This window comes from Phascolarctos cinereus, unplaced genomic scaffold, assembly GCF_003287225.1.
Source record: "Phascolarctos cinereus isolate Bilbo 61053 unplaced genomic scaffold, phaCin_HiC Scaffold_3;HRSCAF=262, whole genome shotgun sequence".
NCBI classification, from domain to species: Eukaryota; Metazoa; Chordata; class Mammalia; order Diprotodontia; family Phascolarctidae; genus Phascolarctos; species Phascolarctos cinereus.
In genome coordinates this window covers 134,732,375-134,752,398 of record NW_027555736.1, presented here as the reverse complement: position 1 = coordinate 134,752,398, position 20,024 = coordinate 134,732,375, and the positions used below count along the sequence as shown (strand labels likewise).

Here is a 20,024-nt window from a genome sequence, read left to right as displayed (position 1 = left end):
TGGAAAAGAAAGGGACTAATTTTCAAAGATGTATTAGCTAGGTTTTGCAAAATACTAAATAACCTCTATTAGTAAAGTCAGGGCTTTCTTACAATTAAGGGCTCTTTCCAGGACTCTATAGTGCCACTATAGCTTTATATCTGTGGAAGTAAAGTCTCCTTTCCCTGTAATCTTTCCTTGCCTCTTTGAGAACCCTCTCTCCCTCTCTATCCCCTTTCCAAACTCTGTAACCATAAAGGAATAACGCCATTCCACTAAATTTGCAGACCAAAATGGACCTCCCTGGCAACCACTACTTTTATCTGTGTGTCTCCTAGTCTGATGTAAGCTCTTTAAGGGTAGGGATTGTCTTCACTTTTCCGTTTGTGTCCTTTGTTCCTAATACTGTGATTAGCACTTAGTAAATGCTTTTTAACCCATACCCATAAGTGCCCTATTGTCCTACATTCTTAGGTGTAATGGTGAATGTTTAACAACCAGTTTTCCAAAGGTACACACAACACATTTTTAAGTTTAATCTATACTTTTAACATTTTCTGCATTGCTTAAGTCTAGACAGTTAACAAAACAATAAATTAAGCCCTGATTAATAGGTTTGTTGATTTCTAGGAGTTTAGAGGCATTCCATAGCCTTTGGGAGTTAGCACACCCTTGTCTATATACTACAGCACCTGTACCTGGGAAGTTATATATAGTGACCTGAAGGTGTAGCAGCAAGCTCATTATAGTGAGCTGCCCAGTTCAACTGGGAGGATAATACAAGTAGAAAATGCAGTGTCCCTTGGAGTCAGTGACTTGGGTTCAAATCCCCACTCTGAGGATTATTTCTTATGTCACTTTAGGCAAGTCTGTAACACATATGGGCTTCAGTTTCCTTGACTGTAAAATGAGTGAATTGAAAGTTGAGCTAGATGACCTTGACTATCCCATCCATCTTTAAAGCTATGATCCTGATTTCCACCTCTAGGAGGTTTGACTACATAGGTACCCTCTAATTCTGGATCAATGATCACATGAACTCTCTGGTTAGTGTGCTAGTCAAAAAACATTTATTGAGCACCTACAGTGTGCTAGGCATAGGGATATAACTGAAAAAAGAAAAGGGGGGGGAAGCCCCTACTCAGGAGGTGTTTACATTCTACTGGGGGAAAATAGAAAAATGCAAATATGAAATTACTTCCTCAGGGGTCGGCAAGGAGGTAATCAGGATAAACTTTCTGGGTGGTGCTTTGAAAGGATAGCAAGCATTTATGAACAGCTTTAAGGTTTGCAGAGTATTTTACATACATTACCTCCCAAGAGCCCTGGGAAGTGCTCTTTCTATCCAAGTATTTACAAATCAGTAAACTGAGGCTGAGAAAGTTTAAAGTGAATTGCCCAGGGTCACAGAACTACTAATAAAGAGAGAGGATTTGAACTGACTTGCTGACAAGTCCAGCATTCTGTCCACTATACCATAGTTACAGTCTGGAGGTCTAGAGTGTATTCCAGGAACGGGAGACAGACCGTTTAAAAGGCATAGAAGCCGGATATAGATAGGGTATGAAATGACCAGCAAGCTGGCTAGTTTGGCTGGAATTTAGGAAAGTGCGGAGGAGGATGACACACAGTTTGGTTTTAAAACCAGACGGTATTGAGGTCCAATACACATTTGATCCAATACGTGAGTTGAACTCCTGTGACTGTCCGGTTACTGTATTCCATATGCACGGAATGCCTCGCATTCATTATAAAGAACTTGAACTCTTTTCTCCTTCAGTCTCTTCTCCTGACTCCTCCCTCTCCCCTCCCGTCTTTCCCTACTCCCCTCTTCTCCGCTTAATTCCCCACGTCTTCCCTCCCCTCCCCTGCTTCTTTTCCATTTCTCCGCCTCCTCCAGACGTCGGAACCCGCCTCCCTTCTCCCTGATTGGCTGCCCCCATTGACGCTTCGGCACTGCATTGGCCAGAGGGGCGGGGCTCCCGTTCCGCCAGGCGAATGATGTGTTTGCACGAGCTGGTCTGCATCCCGGATCCTCCGACCTTAAAAAGAGCAGCGACGGCCTGCAAGATGGACCCGGACGAGGAGGAGCGGTTGCTTGCCAAGCCGGCCTTGGAGCAGGAGGGAATCCGCTTTCTCCAGAACACGGGTGAGCCGGTCGGAACCGTTGGAGGGATAATCAACAAACCGGCCTGCTCTTTCCAATGCCCCGTCCTACCGAGGGGGCCGCGGGCTTGTGGTCGTGGCGGGGCGGGGCGGCAGGAGGTTGAGGGGAGGGAGGCCGGTGCGAAGGCTCGGGGCGCGCTCGCCAGACCCTCTCCCCGGGGGCCGTTAGTCAGTGCGGTGTCTCGTGCACCTTCTCCCCATCCCACTCCATTCCCAGCCCTGGAACTCGGCCTTGCCATGTCCCCGGCAGCACTATGCCAGAGACGCCGGGTCATGCTCGCCGGGATGCTCCTTGGACGCGTCTATCCTGCGCGGCTCGGGGTTCGAGGCAGGCAGCCCGAGGCCAAGGGCCCCAGTGAAACCTCGGCCTCCTCCGCTGGGCGGTCAAGTTCGAGGTGACTGTGCAGTCCTGTGCTTGGGGAGGATGAGTCTGGGTAAACACGCTGCTAGCCCCTGCACGTGTGGAGGAAGTGTCCGGGCTGAAGCTCGAAGAGAGAAAGGGGATCTTTCAATGGGGAGTTGGGGAGGGGGTCCGCAATAGAAGCAAACACAAAACCCACTACTTGTGAGGACGAAGAGCGGCCCCACATGGGGCTGCTGTGATTCACGCGACCCCTCCAAGAGCCTCCAAGTTTGGGAAGCTTCGGGTGCAATGGTGCGACCCCGCCCTCCCCATACACACCCTGCCTGTGACTTCTTTTGAAATGAAATCGCCTTTTTGTGTCATTCATGAATCCTTAGGTAGTTATTGCTGCTTGGAAGTGAGCACCTGGAGAAACAGGGAATTTGTCATTCTTTGTATACCCCAGCACTAATATTGAGTGACTAGCCCACCCAACCTCCATTTTATCTATTTGACGGAATACTTAAATTGTTTCTCAACTCCTTTCGGCACTTGGATTGTTTTGCATGAGTCATGCCAATAGCAGTTGTCACACCTGGAGTTTGCTTATGTGGCCTTATGTCTCCTTTTCGGGGAAAAGTCAGCTGAGACAAAGAGAGAGAGACAGAGACCGAGACACTAATTTGAGTATGGCTAATAACTTTTTTTTTCTTTTTCTAGTGGGCTGGCTGCTTTCCAATTATGGCTGGTACCTTCTTTTCAGCTTGGTTATTCTCTACCTGATCTTTCAAAAGCTTTCCGGTAACTTCAGAGTCATGACACAAAGAAGCTTGGATGCATCAGGTGCATCTAGTATAGGTCTGTAGTTGCAAATATATGAAAATAGAAGTAATGTCCTGGACACCTAATTATTTTTACACTTAGACATCATGTAATTGATGATATTAAGATGGTAGTAGCTTCATAATGAAGAGTTGGAATTTAAATACATTTTGATAAATATACTGTTTCTTTTTTCTTCATCTGGGATTATAACTGCATGGCAGTTCTTTGAATTTTCACCATAGTAGTGTATTTGACATAGTATATAACATTTCATTGTTTTGCATTTTATAAGTAGCACTTTATAGGATTGATTAAAAATGAAATTTCTCAATTTTCTCAAAAGGGATTTCTATGTCCTGTATATCTATTTATAGAGATGTATCAAGGTTTAACAGATTTTGCTCTTTGGATCTGCAAATCCTTTTCCCAATTTAGGAGCCATGTGAATTTTCTTGACTTTTAAGGAAAGGAAAAAACAAGGAAAGAGAGGCAATCTGTTGCTTTAAGGCATTATTGGTATCCAGTCTCCAATCAAAGCTCAAATGATAGTCACTAGAGGGATCTGGAAAGATTCAGTTCAATTGACATTTTATCAAGCACCTGCTGGGTCTTTAAGCCTCAGAGAGAAGCAAAGACTTTCTAAATGACCAGTAGGGATCCCTTACCTCCACCTTCTAAACCTGGAACTGCTATAATTTTTTTTGAGAACCCTAAGTTTTAACTGCTACAGTTTACATTACTGGCACTGTTGCTCCAAACTACCATTTTTCAAATTGTGATGCTTATAAAAATTAAATGAACATGTACCCCATCTCAGAAGAAATTGTAGCCAAGTTTACTAGGGTTTTTTTTGTTTGTTTGTTTGTTTTTGCAACCTGACACTCAGGAGAGATCCAATACTAGGATACAGTTCTGAACTGTCAATTTGTAAGCTATCTAGTATCTGTCTGGTTATTTTAAAGTCACAGCCTTGGTTGTTTTTTTTTTGTTTTGTTGGGGGTTTTTGTTTTACTACAGCTAATATTAAGCAGTCATTCACCTAACTTGTCTCTAAGTAAATTTTGACTGTTTCTCCAAAAATAAAGGACTAAAATTTTGTATTTGAAAAATAATTTTTTTTCCCATTCTGATTATGAATTTTCAAAAAAAAATATTTTGGAAAGATGTGTAGACTTAAAACAGGCTACCAAAGGAGTCAATTTCATTAAAAACAATTAGGAACTCCTGCTTTAAAGCAATATCTTTACACAATTCCTGGCTCAGATTTGTCTCATAGCTCTAATACCCTTATTACCCTCTAATACCGCCTTACTTCTGCCTCTAAGAATCCTTCAGTTTGTTCAGGTGACATCTACAGGAAGGTTTTCCTGATCCACCCCTCCTCCCATCCTCATCCTCAAAAAGTTTGTATTCTTTCTTCTCCATCAAATTGTATATCTCCATATAAAAAAACTAAGGCTCTTTTCCAAGGTCACTACAAGTACTAAATAGAACTAAATAAGAATTAAGGAATAATCAGGGCTCCAACCCTGGGCCCTCTGCCTCCAAATTGAGTTTTGTTTTGTTTTTTTCTATTGAACCACAGTGCTTTACCCTTGAGCTGCAGAATTTTAACAATAAACTATCTTCCAAAATATAAGTACTCATAAAACTGAAAACAAACTAGAACAGTATGAAATAAACATGTTAATGGGGAGTGAGAAGTGACTTTTTTTTTTTACTTTTATGTTTTCTTGTTTTTCAAGGTAATGTTTTGTGATTCTTTTCCTGTATTGATTTTCTAGAACCTGATGTTGTTGTTAAACGACAGGAAGCTTTAGCAGCTGCTCGTTTGAGAATGCAAGAAGAATTAAATAAACAAGCTGAAAAATATAAAGAAAAATTAAAGCAGGTATGAAAGTTTGAAGCTAATGGACTTTAAAAAAACTTATTTCGTACTTGTGTGTGTATTGGGGGTCACATGGGAAGAGTGATTTTTCATGTTTTTATTTTCTCATTTGATCCCAGAATCTGGAATATTTTCACGTATTACTTAACTTTTTTGGTTTCATCATATATCTCCACCTAGGACAAGTAGTTGCTCATTCTAAATAGTGAAAATCATGTAGCATGTCACATAACCAAATGTTCTTTGTGTGTTTTGTTCTCTTATTGTTACTAAAATATTTCTGTGCTGTCTCAAGAATGTAAACTTTGTGCACATTGACTTTACTTTATATAAGTAAGTTCCTTTAGACCAGGGACTATTTTCAGCAGTGTACCTTGTTGATTGATTTGAGACTTGAGTGCTGCATTCCTAAGTATAGTTTGTCTTGACTAATACAACTTGTATGGCCCATTCTTCATATGGTAGTTTAATTTGCCAGCAAAGAATGTTTCTATTACATATCAAATACTAGTATCATAAGAATCTCTGTGTAACAGACTGTCTATGTAAGCTTCAAAGTGCCACCTGAATGCAAAGAAATTTTTTACTCACCATGTGAATACTGATAGCAAGAACTCCTTTGTGGAAGAGTTATTCATTCATTGAAAAATTAAAAAAGTACGTAATGGGGACAGGCTAGAAGCATTTCCAATAAGATCGGGGGTGAAACAAGGATGTCCATTATCACCACTATTATTCAATATTGTACTGGAAACCTCAGCTTTAGCAATAAGAGAAGAAAAAGAAATTGAAGGCATTAGAATAGGCAAAGAAGAAACAAAGCTATCACTCTTTGCAAATGACATGATGATATACTTAGAGAATCCTAGAGAATCAAGTAAAAAACTACTTGAAATAATAAACAACTTTAGCAAAGTTGCAGGCTATAAAATAAACCCACATAAATCATCAGCATTTCTATATATTACCAACAAAGCCCAACAGCAAGAGATAGAAAGAGAAATCCCATTTAAATTTACTGTAGACATCATAAAATATTTAGGAGTCTACCTCCGAAACAAACCCAGGAACTCTATGAACACAATTACAAAACACTTTTCACACAAATAAAATCAGATCTAAATAACTGGAAAAACATCAGTTGCTCATGGGTAGGCCGAGCTAATATAATAAAAATGACAATCCTACCTAAACTAATTTACTTATTCAGTGCCATACCAATCAAACTACCAAAATTATTTTATAGAGTTAGAAAAAATAATAACAAGATTCATTTGGAAAAACAAAAGATCCAGAATATCAAAGGAACTAATGAAAAGTAATGCAGGGGAAGGTGGCCTAGCAATTCCAGATCTTAAATTGTATTATAAAGCAGCAATCATCAAAACTGCTTGGTACTGGCTAAGAAATAGGGAGGTGGATCAGGGGGAATAGGTTAAATATGCAAGACACAGTAGTCAATGACTATAGTAATATATTATTTGATAAACCCAAAGACCCCAGCTTCTGGGATCAGAACCCACTCTTTGAAAAAAACTTCTGGGAAAACTGGAAAAGAGTATGGCAGAAACTAGGCATAGACCCAAATCTCACACCATATACCAAAATAAAATCAAAATGGGTTCAGGACTTAGATATAAAGGCTGATACCATAAGTAAACTGGGAGAACAAGGAATAGTTTACCTATCAGATCTATGGAGAACAGAAGAATTCATGACCAAACAGGAGATAGAGAACATTATGAAAAGCAAAATGGATAATTTTGATTACATTAAATTGAAAAGTTTTTGCACAAACAAAGCCAATGCAACTAAGATTAGAAGGAAGGTAGAAAATTGGGAAAGAATTTTTACAACCAGTCTTTCTGATAAAGGCCTAATTTCTAAAATATATAGAGAATTAAGACAAATTTGTAAGAACACAAGCCATTCCCCAATTGATAAATGGTCAAAGGATATGAACAGACAGTTCTCAGATGAAGAAATTAAAGCCATCTGTAGTCATATGAAAAAATGCTCTAAATCGTTATTGATTAGAGAAATGCAAATCAAAACAACTCTGAGGTACCACATCCCACCTATCAGATTGGCCAACATGACAAAACAGAAAAATGATAAATATTGGAGAAGATATGGGAAAATTGGAACACTAATGCATTGTTGGTGGAGTTGTGAAATAATCCAACCATTTTGGAGAACAATTTGGAACTATGCCCAAACAGCTACAAAAATGTGCACACCCTTTGATCCAGCAATAGCACTTCTAGGGCTATATTCCAAAGAGATCAAACAAATGGGAAAAGGACCCACTTATACAAAAATCTACATAGCAGCTCTTTTTGTGGTGGCAAAGAATTGGAAATTGAGAGGATGCCCATCAATTGGGGAATGGCTGAGCAAACTGTGGTATATGAATGTAATGGAATACTATTGTGCTATAAGAAATGATGAACAGGCTGACTTCAGAAAAACCTGGAAAGACTTATATGGTCTGATGCTGAGTGAAGTGAGCAGAACCAAGAGGACTTTGTACACAATAACAGCCATATTATGCAATGACTAAGAATGTTAAACTGAATCTTTCTCAGCATTATGAGGATCTAAGACATTTCCAGAGGCCTCGGGATGGATAATGCTGTCCACATCCAAAGAAAGAACTATGAAGTCGAATCGCTATCACTTATTTTTACCTTCTGTTGAGTTTTGTTTCATCTTTCTGATGGTTCCTCATATTGGTTTTAATTTTTACTTACAACTTCACTAATATGAAAGTATGTTTAATGGGTATGTAAATGTAGAGCCTATATCAGATTGTGCACCATCTTCGGGAGGGTGTGGGGGAGGAAAAGGGAGAAAAATTTTCAACTCAAAAGCATATGGAAAAAATAAAAAAATTTTTTAAAAATTTTTTAAAAATTTAAAAAGTAAACTATTAGTAATATATTTTATTTTTATATCATCTACATTTGCCACCATATCCTTTCCCTTACCCTTCCAGAGAGCCATCCTTTATAACAAAGAAAAAAAGGAAGTTCAGCAAAATTAACATTTTGAAAAAGTCTGATGTTACATGCAGTGTTCCATAAAGAGGTCCCTCACCTCTGCAAAGAAGAGTAGGAGTATCTTCCTTTATCTCTTCTTTGGGGCCAAGCCAGTTATTATAATTCGAAGCTTCCAGTTTTCTCTTTGTGGTTCTTTCCATTTACATTGTTATGGTCATTGTATAGATTGTTTTCCTGGTTCTGTTCACTGGATTTTGTATCAGTCCATGGAAACCTTTCCATGCTTCTCTGTGTTCATTATATTCATTGTTTCTAACAACATGGTGACATTCCATTGCGCTCATATACCACAGTTCATTTGGCTATTCCCCAGTCAGTGGGCATCTGCTTTATTCTAAGTTCTTTGCTACTACACAAAATGCTGCTATGAATATTTTGGTGTCTTTGGGGCCTTTGTGCCTAGTCGTGCCATCTCTGGAACAAATGCTATGGACGTTTTAGTCCCTGTCTTCAATTAATCCCAATAGTGCATTAGTGTGCCTAACTTTTCACAATCCCTCCAACATTGTCTTTCTATCTTTTGTTGTCTTTGCCAATTTTCTGGGTGTGTGGTGAAACCTCAGAGTTGAGCAACCTTTTAGAACTGATTACTGTATTCCAGTATCTATATAGAATGAGAAAATTTGCTCTGGAATAAATAGATAAAAAAGAACCACTTTTAGCTGAAGTATAGAATATTGTTTTAAGTCATTTGAGGATGGTTCTGTAGAGATATTAATTTCCTAGACTATCTTGAAAAACCACAAGTACTCATTGAGACTCCCTGCAGAGTGCTTTTACACCATTTCTGGGAAGGGAGGAAGATTGAAGTGACAGAAATGAAAATCATATCAGATCTTTGATCTAGGATTTTCTGGGACTTACTATATACTATGAAAGTTTTTTTCCCCAATTTTGAATTTGTGACTTCCCTGCTAAATGAATATTAAGGGACATAATAGAATAAAACAAAGTGGAAGAAGGTGATTTAATACTCTCAGGCTTTAAAATATATTACAGATATATCAGTGAGTAGAACAGATACCTAATTAAATTTATATAAAAGATTAACATTTGATATATTCATAGAAAACAAAAACACATACATTGTGATCATAAAGACAGGATGTATAGAGACAACTTAAGGATTAAAGGCCTCTCAGAAGCAAATGACAATTCAAACTTGAATGCTGTAATATAAGAAAACTTCCCCAAACTTGAAAACAAAGTGCCAAGCAAAAGAATCCACAGATCACCTCCAGAAATGGAAAAAAAAAAAGCTTATCCTGCAAACTCCAATATGCATAATGATTAAATTTTAACAGTTTAATGACAGACAATAAATTATGTGTGTAAACAGGAGAAAGATCTTAAGACATAAGGAAATTTGAATGACACAAGACTCTTCTATGTCAGAAACAGAAGAAAGAAATGAAATAATCTAAAAGCAAAGGAGTTCAAGAGGTACCAAAGTGACATAAGCTCAGTAAAAGAGAGGTATTAACCATTTCTACAAAAACTAATGCATGTAGATTATTTGTTTTGCAAATACCCCAGTTAAGAAAAATACAAGAAATGTAAATAAATACAAATACCAAGAAAAGTAATGAAATAAATTACCCTATCTTTAAAGACTATTAAAAGGAAAAAAAACTGGATAAGAAAAGCAAATGTGGGAATTTTTAATAAAAACCCAAAAGTTCAATATTTAACAAATGTCTTTTAAAAACTATTTAAAATATGGAAAAAATAATACATCATAATTGTGGGGAGATAACTTTTTCTGCTTAACAAATGCAGTTATTAGGAACAAAGTAGACATTAAGATTTCTATTCAACACAAGAATAGAATGGGGAAATATGTATAATAGATGACAGAAAAACCTGACATCTAAAATACCTAATGAACCATTGTATTAAAAATTAAAGGTAGCATGGTTGGCAGATATGAAAGGAGAATTTTCAAAAGAGGAAAAAACTGTTAGTAACTGTAAAATGCTCAACCCAGTAAGTCAAAGAGATACAAATTAAAACAGCTTGGACAGATCACCACACAAACATCAAATTGGTAAAAATTATTAAAAGCAATGAAGCGATGTTAGCAGGGTTTTGAAAAAAACAGGTTAATTCTGAGCTGGTAGAATTAAAAATTTGTAGAATCCTTTTAGAGGCTAGTTTGGCAGTAAAAAGCAACAGAAATAATCATAACTTTCCCCCCAGTAATTCCATTGTTGAGAATATCATAAAGTAACAAAAAACTAACTGTTCAAAGCATCATTCTAATTATATGTATTTGTGTCTGTGTGTATATATATATGTCTGTGTGTATACACATGTGTGCATATGAAATAATCTAAATGTCTAACAGTAGGGTGATGGTTAAATAAATTGTGACCAACAAATATGAGGAATGTAAGTAAATATAGAAAGAAATTTATCATGAAATGCGAAGAGAAAAACAGAACTAGAAGAAAAGAATACATACTCTAACCATATTAAAAGAAAAGGGAGCAAATAACATTTCTGAGAGAGACTTAATGATAGATTGAAAAGTTACAGTATCAAAATTAAATGTAAATAATTATTAAAGTTTTGTTGATGTTCAATATTTTCATAATAAGTCACTTTATAAAATATAAGACATAAAGTTAGTAGGGATGTGTATAAAATCTAGGACTTAGATTTTAAAAAATCAGCTACAAGTATGCTGTCTGCTAGAAAGCCATTTATAAAAAGTGCTTTTAGTCTGTAGGAAGCTCAATATGAGTGAAGAGTATGATGTAGCAGCCACAACTGCTAATGTGATCTTTGTTGGAATCATAGAAATGGCGTCTAGAGTGAGGGAAGCAGTAGTTCTGTTGTGTACTCCTCAGACTATGTCTAAAATATTGGTCACACTCTGGGTACTTCATTTCAGAAGGGAAAGTGACAGACAATAGTGCATACAAATAACGACACCTGAAATCTTAAAGGGATTTGAAATCTTGATTAATTGGAAATGGTTAAAGGAACTGAAGATACTTAAAGAAGAGAAAATTTAGAGGGGGCCAAATATTTTAAGGCAAATTTCAATTTCAACAAAATTTCATATGGAAGAGACTGTAGATTTGTTTTGCTTGGCCCCCGAAGGACAGAAGATAGGGAACGGTATCTTGAAATTGCTGGAGGCAGTGTGGTACAGTGGAAAGAATGCTGTATTTGAAGTCAGGGGACCTAGGTTTAGTTTCTGACTTAGCATTTTTTTCCCCTGTGTGACTTTGGGTTGATCATTTAACCGCTATAGGTCCTTAGTTTTCTCATCTATAAAACAAAGGGAGTAGACTAAAATGACTCCCTGAGATAGTATCTGTGATCCTATGAGAAAGACTTGAAGTCAGCAGAAGGAAAATATTTCCTAAAATATCAATTAGAGCCATCCAGAAATGGAACAAAGTGCTTCTTTGTCATTAAATGTGTTCAAAGGAAACAGAGAAACTATTTCTTGAAAATGTAGACAGGATTCACACTTTGGGTAGAAGTTAGTCTAAGTTACCTGGAAACCCTTCCAACAGTACTTCCAAAAAAGTTAAAATAAGAGCTACTTGCCATCTATAACCAATTGGGCCTTTTTAAATTGTGAAATTCAAAGATGTTCTGGGGTTCAAAGTGCGTTTATTAGACTATCACTATACTAAAAAGACAGGAAATCCTTTCTGGTTTTGTTAATGGTGTTTTATACACACACACACACACACACACACACACACACATACATACATATATGTATATAATTTTGGCTGTATCGAAGCTGAAAAATGCCAATATAGAATAAGGACTGTGCTTTCTATTTAAATTGCACAGTTCATCTGACATCTTGAGTAGAGTTTTACAAATATTTCACAGCAAACTATGGACTATATTCCTATTCAGTTTTATAGTGTTCTTTTATAGGTTATCTAGAAAAGTTAGAGAAAACCACTCTACCTAACCTAGTCAAAACCAATGTCTATTCAATCTAGGTTATATAGTACGCATTAAGGAGATACTATATGATTTCAAAATCTGTGGATTTGAGTATCCAGAGCAATTATGTAATTTAAAAGTATTATATGAAGATAAATATGCTTCTTTCTGGCTTTAAAAATATCCTTGTTGGAAAAAAAAAAAGACCAGACTACATGAGTTGTTAAGTTATAATAAAATAGTTACCCATTGTTTGAATGAATTTTTGTTCTAGTTTAGTAAATAGAAAATATCTACAATTGTTAACTTGATGAATTATAAGTGATCCATTTCTCAATAGCATCTCATTTAGCTCGGATAAATAGCCAAATCATTCAGTTTTTTGATGTGGCTGGAACTTAATCACTTCTTTAAAATGTTTAGTATGTTTTTTTTAGAAATGAATGCATCCTGCATGTGAGCATGAAGTTTTATCAAATAAGAATATTCTCTTTGTATCAAATAGAAACTTAGCTGCTTCTCTAACAAATTATTTAAATCAAAACCATGCTTTAAGAGTTCCAGAAACAGTATAGAGCAGTGGGAAAGACCATGGGATTTAGTGAGGGGATGTGGGTTCACATCCTGTCTTTGCTACTTATTACTTGTGTGACCTGTTTGAGGCCTTACATCACTCATCTGTAAAATGGAGTGGTTAGAAGAATTGGCCTGGGTCGCCATATCTGGATCATAGATGCAGAACAAGAAGGGGCCACAATGGCCACGAGTCCATCATTTCATAAGTCAGGCCCAGGGAGGAAAAGTAACTTGGCCAAGGTTATTTATCATTTTTTTCTGTTTCTTTTCTCTTGATATGAGACATTTTGCTTTCTTATTTTTTATCTAAAAGTATAGTTCAGCTTCCTTGGCAAAAGCTTTTATGGCACTTCTTTTGCATACTTGGGTGTGTAGAAGGAATTGTGTGCAGAAGTGAATATTTTGGTTTTGTTTCTAATTAAATTGACAATTTAGCAATTCAGCAGGCTTCAATATATTTTTGGGGGGGAGTGTGGCAATCAGGGTTAAGTGACTTGCTCAGGATCACACAGCTAGTAAGTATCAGGTGTCTGAGGTTGAATTTGAACTCAGGGCCTCCTGACTCCAAGGCCAGAGCTCTGTCCACTGTGCCACCTAGCTGCCTCTAGCCAATTCAATTTTAAAATTGTTTTAAAAACTGAAGAAAAGGCAAATGAAGTAATTTTTGTGAGGAAGGTTTGAGATTTTAAAAAACTTTTCAAGTGTTTTTAGGCTAATGCTTTGAGAACTATATGAATGTACATGTACTCATGCAACATGTATATATTTAATGATTATCATATTTAATCCTTAGGTTGAAGAGGAGAAAAGAAGACAGAAGATAGAGATGTGGGAAAGCATGCAAGAAGGAAAAAGCTACAAAGGAAGTGCTAGAAAGCAGCCAGAGGTGACAAACTTTATTCTATATTTTGACATTTTACATAAATTACTTTTAAAATAAGATTTGAAAATTACTCATAAAAAGCATATTTGTTTTATATACTGACAGCAGGAACCTGAACCTGGTTCTTCGGGTTCTTCAACCATACCAAAGTCTAAACCTGACAGAAAACCTTTGCGAAGTGGTAAGTACCAACTAAATTGTTTTTTTGTTGACTTAAAAGAAGCAATTATTTAGCACTTGGATGTATTTAATAAAGGAAACACTTTGTTTTATGCTTAAAATGGACTTTATGGCTCATAAATTCATAGAAAAATTGGTCTGAGGGAAGTCATTCATTGTCACACTCAAAAACTAGACAACTGCTACTCTCAGACTCTGAAACCAATGAGTTTGAAGCCAAGAAGTGAGATCAGAATTCTTGTAGTTGCACCTATTTGTACTCAGCCACAATAAGTGGCCTGAGAACGTCAAATGAGTTTTTTGGGAAAAAAATGTTTCAATTTTAATAAGTTTGTGGATGCAAAGCTATAAGAGTTCTCATTTTACAAATGAGGAAACTGAGTTCCAGAGAAACTAAGTGGGTTGCCCCAGGTCACACAGGTAGTAAATGTCAGAGACAGGATTTATGCCTACTATACCACAAATGTCGCTTCATAAAACTTTAAATTCCTAACTCATTATGTAGTTCTACTGTCATTTTTCTTTTTTACCCATTTTGACACTAAATCATATTTCATTTTATAGTCTTCATTTTATGTGTTAAGATTCTTGTTGCACAACAGTTCTTTGAGGGTGGGACTCTAGACATGAAGTTTCTTTTGTTCTCCCATAGGATGTGAGAGATGAGTACATTTTGCAGGAAATGTAGTTTTTGTAATTATAAAATTTCTGCTATATTAAGTACAGAAACCTAGTATGTTAACATGGAAAACATAATGAGCCATAGGGGAAAGGGACAAATTGTGAATCACAATTGGTGATGGTTTTATCAAAAGGCTGTTTTACATCATGTGTTGGATGAGGATGGAAGGTGGAAAGAAGGGAAAAAACTTTGTACCATTCTGCTGAGCTTTTAAAATTGTATTTTATTTTATTTTTACCCAATTACATGTAAAAACAATTTAACATTTTTTTTTTTCAAATTTTGACTTCCAAATTCTCTCCTACCTTCCCTCCTTTCCTTTCCACTCCTTCCACCTCCCATTGAGAAAACAAGCAATTTGACCTAGGTTATACATGTGTAGTCATTCTGTAGAACTTTCTAAAACAATCTAAATTAATTAACCTAAAGAAGAAGAAAAAGGATCTGAAGGATAATCAGAGGGAAATTCTCATCTATGTCAGGTGTTAATGGGTGGGGAAATGTAAGGACTGTATTTGAAGCTAAGAAACAAATTTGAGATTTTGTAAAAAGTGGAAGGAGCTATAATCTCTGAGGAAGACAGTACAACTTGTCTTCCAAGGAATGATAAAGTAGTTGTGAAGATGCTCTGAGGTCAGAGTTCATTCAGGGTCAGAGAAGATATAAAAAAGTAGTTGTAGTTGGTGACTTTGTGCTGAAAGGACCCGAAGGCAGCTGTATATTAGTCTAATAACAGTAGGACTCTTGTTTTCCTGGAATGTTTATCTAAGACATGACAGAGAATTTCTCAAGGCTCAAGATCCTAAAACCATAGATTTAGAGTTGAAAGGAAACTTGGAGGTCTTCTGGTTTTTACCCCCTTATTTTACAGATAAGAAACTGATGTTGAGGGAGATGAAATGACTTTTCGAGGCCAGGTCCTCTGATTCTAAATCTAGTGTTTTTCTACTGTATTTACTCTGCCTCCCACTCATCAAATTGGATGACTTGTGATGGTTCATGTAAATATAAATGACTTTTTGAGATGGATCCCAGAGAGTAGTGCTAAAGATTATAGTCTTGGGCAAGGAACTGAAGATTTAGGACACAAGTGGTTTTTGTCACTGCTGCCCATTGAAAATAAGTTAAGAGGCAAAAACAGATTTGGGTAGTGAGCAGCTGATTATGAAGATGGTATCTGACAATAGGATTTTTTTGGGGTTTTTTGTTGTTGTTTATTTGTAACAGCAATGACAAGCTTCAGGTCAGGGATGGAACACATCTAAAAAGTGCTGCTGATTTGCCTGGAGTCCTAACAAATCTAACAAGAACTTTAAAGTGAAAAGGAAGGAGAAAGAAATCTGCTTATATGTATAACTGCTTATGTGTGTAAAAAGTTAGATACCAAAGAGAATTTAAGAACACTTTATACTATATGAAAAGAATAGTGTTTGAGATGTTCCATTTCTCAGAAGACAGAATCTGAGATGGAACCAGTAATAATACCCAGTAGCTTCTGCTATATATATGTACAAATGTACACTGTAAGTAACAAGATAAATTCTAACACAAGGAGGCAAAGCACAGACTTGGTAAGGTCTATTACTTAAATGTTGCTCTGGAAGGGTATATACCAAAATTCAAAAGAAATAGCTAAGTGATGGGAGATGGGTAGCATTGACTATTAAGACAATATACTTGAATAAGGAAATCCGAGAAACGGGGGTAAGAGGATGCATCTTGAGCACGTTGGGTAAAATTCCCTAGAGACAGAAACAGAAGTGATATTGTCATCAGAATATACTGAAGTAAGCAAGTGGTTCAGAAAGTAGATTATTAGCTTGGCATAGACACATGATAGAGTAATAAGGACCTCAATTATCTAGGCATCTGCTAAAGCATTCTCTATGCCCAAAGCAGAGCAACTAATCATGTCTTTAATTACCTTAGTATAGTAAATTCCTCCTTCAATGATATTGTTAATCAAGTCCAACCCCTTCGTTTTACAGAGTAGGAAACATAAATAGTAAGTAGTAAAGACAAGATTTGAACCTGTGTTTTTAGGCTCAAATTTCAATCTTTGTGCTATGCTACTCCAATCAACAAGAAAAAAAATCTATTTTGAATTTCATTCTTACTAGCAGGGAAGAGCTAATTGCTGGGACAGAAATGATGGAAACAAAAGATGGAAGCAAGGGCAGCCAACAGGGTTTGACTACAAAAGCTCAGCACAGTCCTGTCAGACATGCTAACACTCAGTGAATTAGAAAAGTTAAAAATATCAGAATGGTTTTCTTTTAAGCCAGAGTGTGGAAAAGGGGCGTATCTCTTTCTAGGGAGTGAACAAGATGATGACAATTGACAACAGAAATGATATAGAGCTGCTACATTTTATATTCTGTACCAAGGAGAATGATCTTTAGACTGGAAAGAACAAGAAGTGTGGCTAACACAAGATAAGTAAGAAGATAGTAAGAGTACCAAAGTTGTCTTTGTGATACGTTCAAGTCACCTGGCACAAATAATATAGCTAAGGCTACTGAATGAATTGGTTGATGTAATTATTAAGCTTTGAAAGACTGGGGAAAACAGTAAACTTTGGAACTAAAGAAATGCAGATATTGTCCTGTTTTTTCAGAATCTAGAACAGAATTTACTCTAAGCTATAAGCTAGTGAGCTTGCCTTAGGTGCCTGGCAAATTTTTAGAGTGTGTTATTGAAGAGATGCTTGACAGTGTTACTAAGGTAAACCTAGATTTTACCCAGGTGTTTGACAGTCTTTCATTCTCTTGGGAAAAGATAAGAGAAATTTGTACTAAATAATATCATTAGGTGAATTAAGACCTGGTGGAATGTCCACTTTGGTAAAAGCAGTTTTTAATCATTTAAGGCCAAACTGTAATGAGGTCTCCAGTGGAATGCCCAGAATTCCATGCTTGGTCTTGTGCTACTGAGCATTTTTTCCCCTATGACTTAGCTAAAGGCATAGATAGCACACTTAATCATATTTACAGATGTCACAAAGCTGAGATGAAGCAGATGACCCAGCATGCTGGAAGAAAGTCGGGATTCAAAAAAAACCCACAACAACTTGACAGACTGAAGTTGAGCCAAATGTAATAAGATGAAATGTAAGTGGAATCAATGAAGTTTTATACTGGCTTCAGAAATTCAGCTTCACATGAGAGAGACATGGCTAGACAGCAGTTTGTCTGAAAAAGATTTGGGGATATTTGTGGATTGCAAACTCAGTATGAGTCAACAGTGTGATTATGGAAACTAAGATACCTAATATGATCTCAGGCTACATTAAAGCAGTCGTTACTTTTAGGAATGAGGAAATGATAATTCCAGTGTCTTTAGCTTTGGTCAACCACATACAAAGTACTGTGTTCAGTTTTGAGTGCCATATTTTAGAAAAGACAGTGAAGCTGGAGAGTTCTTGGAGGAAGTTGATGGTAAAGTCCATACTATGTGAATATTGACTGAAGGGCCATAGGTTTACTCTGGAGAAAAAAGGGCTGTCATGTGGAAGAAGGCTTAGGCTTGTTTGGTTTTGGCCCAAGAAGCCAGAACTACTAGCAGAATTATACCGAAGGGGAGTGGGCTGTTTTTGGAAGGTGGTAGATTTCCTCTCTTTGGAGGTTACTAGATGATCACTTTGGGATGTTTTTCAGGCATGAATTAGACCAGATGACTACTGAGGCCCCTTTGAACTCTGAAATTACATTATTTCTGTGATGCTAGAAATGGGTCAGTCTTGGTTGATAGCAGTATCTTTTCAAAGTCTGTTCACTATTCAGTTTGACTACTCACCTACCAAAAAAAATTCCATTTGGTCTTGAATGAGTTAGGGAAAGTGAAGCCTTTTCACTACTTAATTTTGTATATGTGTGTCCTATATTGTAATGTTTGCTGCTGACTTTCAAAGATAACTGGAGATGGATAGCTTTAGTGATCATTTTCTTTGTCATTCCAGGTTATAACCCTTTGTCTGGAGAAGGAGGTGGAACATGTTCATGGAGACCAGGACGTAGAGGACCCTCATCTGGTGGATGAGGTTAAGAATCTTGCTTATGTCTCTTGACATTAGCAAGATAAATTTTAGCCCACTATTCAGCTGCCTAGCGTATGCTTTTCACAGTGACGACTTAAAAGGAAGTGGTGTTTAGTTCGGTTACTATAAATGTGGATTCATTTAAAGGTCAGAGGCAATAAAAGTTATAAATAATGCCAATAGGATAGGATTTAGGGAGTGTTGTACATGGCATTGTTTTAGTTTAACACATTTAAAGAATTATTTTAAATCATTTCTTGTTGGCTAATCAAAAATGGAATATAGTCTTTCAGATGGTAATTAATAATCTTTATAGAAAGGCCTCGTCATGATATTTTAAGCATTTGAACGTCCATGACTATAGATGAGTCTCTGTGACAGGCTGCGCAGAATGATGTCTTCCTTATAAATGGTGAACTCACCAGTGAGGATTACTGATGATAGATAGTTGGTGGTGTTTTTTTCTATATATTCATTTTTTTATGCATAGGGCTTTGTAAAATACTGTAAATATTAAAAATACAAAGAACCTTTCTCAGCATCTTTTTATTAAACTAGATATGATACAGTGGAAAGAATTCCAGCTCTGGAATCAGATGACTTGGGTTCATAGTCTTCTTTCTGGCATTTACTAAATGAAGGGGTTAAGAGTCCTTTCTAACTCTAGAACTATGATTTTTATAAATTCTCCCATCTTCATGCTTTGATTCTTTATCTCTCCACTATGTCTCACCAGATCCGGGACAGGTAACATATGTAGGAATTTAGAAAAATGTGGCCCTTTGGTTTTGTCTGAGCTTCTCTTCTGTTTTGTTTTAGAACCAAAGCCAGTGTATTTTGAGCAAAATTGTGGATTTATAGAGTATCTCTTTTTTTATATGCTTGTGTTATAATACTGCTTGGTCAATTGTCAAGGATTTCTGTGAAGGAATAGAAAAATGGCTGTCTTTAAAGTGGCAATAATTAAATTATAATTTTAAATTATTTGTAAGAAAATAAATCTGAAAGGCATATGTAAATTGTACTGAAGTAAATTGTACCTGGATACGTGATTAGTATGGGTATCCCTCATACTAGGGATGGTCATTCATATCCACTCATCTTGATGTATTTTTCTATGAACCATCCATTGTGAATGTGCACTAGTTCAATACAGGTTTTCCCCTGGCCAGTGAAGTTCTTGCGCTATCTGTTACACTGAACTCTTCCCGAATGAATGAATGAATGAAGAACATTTATTAAGCATTTATTACTTGCCAAGCACTGGGAATACAAAAAGAAAAGCTGAACCATCCCTGACCTCAGGAAGCTTACATTCTAATGGAGAAGACAACACATAGAAGGGAATTAAAGTTTGAAAAGTCCCCCAGATGGTGGCTGGCACACCACCTGTTCTCTCTGTCTCTCTCTGTCATTCTCATTTTCTCTCTCTCTCTCTCTCTCTCTCTCTCTCTCTCTCTCTCTCTCTCTCTCTCTCTCTCTC

The 20,024-nt window shown here is 36.6% G+C and overlaps 1 protein-coding gene across 2 annotated transcripts; it reads left to right on the top strand.

Annotated features, from left to right (window-relative positions):
- Nucleotides 1-1,975: 1,975 nt before the first annotated feature.
- SELENOS (selenoprotein S) lies at nucleotides 1,976-19,717 on the top strand. Of its 2 annotated transcripts, none has more exons than XM_020963681.2 (6): nucleotides 1,976-2,128; nucleotides 3,209-3,346; nucleotides 5,098-5,204; nucleotides 13,554-13,646; nucleotides 13,752-13,824; nucleotides 18,464-19,717. In XM_020963681.2, the coding sequence occupies exons 1-6, from the start codon at nucleotides 1,978-1,980 to the stop codon at nucleotides 18,541-18,543; spliced, it is 642 nt and encodes a 213-aa protein (XP_020819340.1). In that variant the 5' UTR covers nucleotides 1,976-1,977; the 3' UTR covers nucleotides 18,544-19,717. The 2 variants fall into 2 exon arrangements, with proteins under 2 accessions (XP_020819340.1, XP_020819332.1); XM_020963673.2 differs by having other exon boundaries at nucleotides 13,749-13,824.
- The last annotated feature ends 307 nt before the right edge of the window (nucleotides 19,718-20,024 follow it).

What these genes read in the sequence shown, in the direction of transcription:
- SELENOS (XM_020963673.2), top strand. Translation starts at nt 1,978, where the DNA reads ATGATGTGTTTGCACGAGCTGGTCTGCATCCCGGATCCTCCGACCTTA. An exon ending in CCGCTTTCTCCAGAACACGG is followed by an intron (nt 2,129 to 3,208) that starts GTGAGCCGGTCG and finishes TTCTTTTTCTAG; the next exon opens with TGGGCTGGCTGCTTTCCAAT. An exon ending in ATCAGGTGCATCTAGTATAG is followed by an intron (nt 3,347 to 5,097) that starts GTCTGTAGTTGC and finishes TTGATTTTCTAG; the next exon opens with AACCTGATGTTGTTGTTAAA.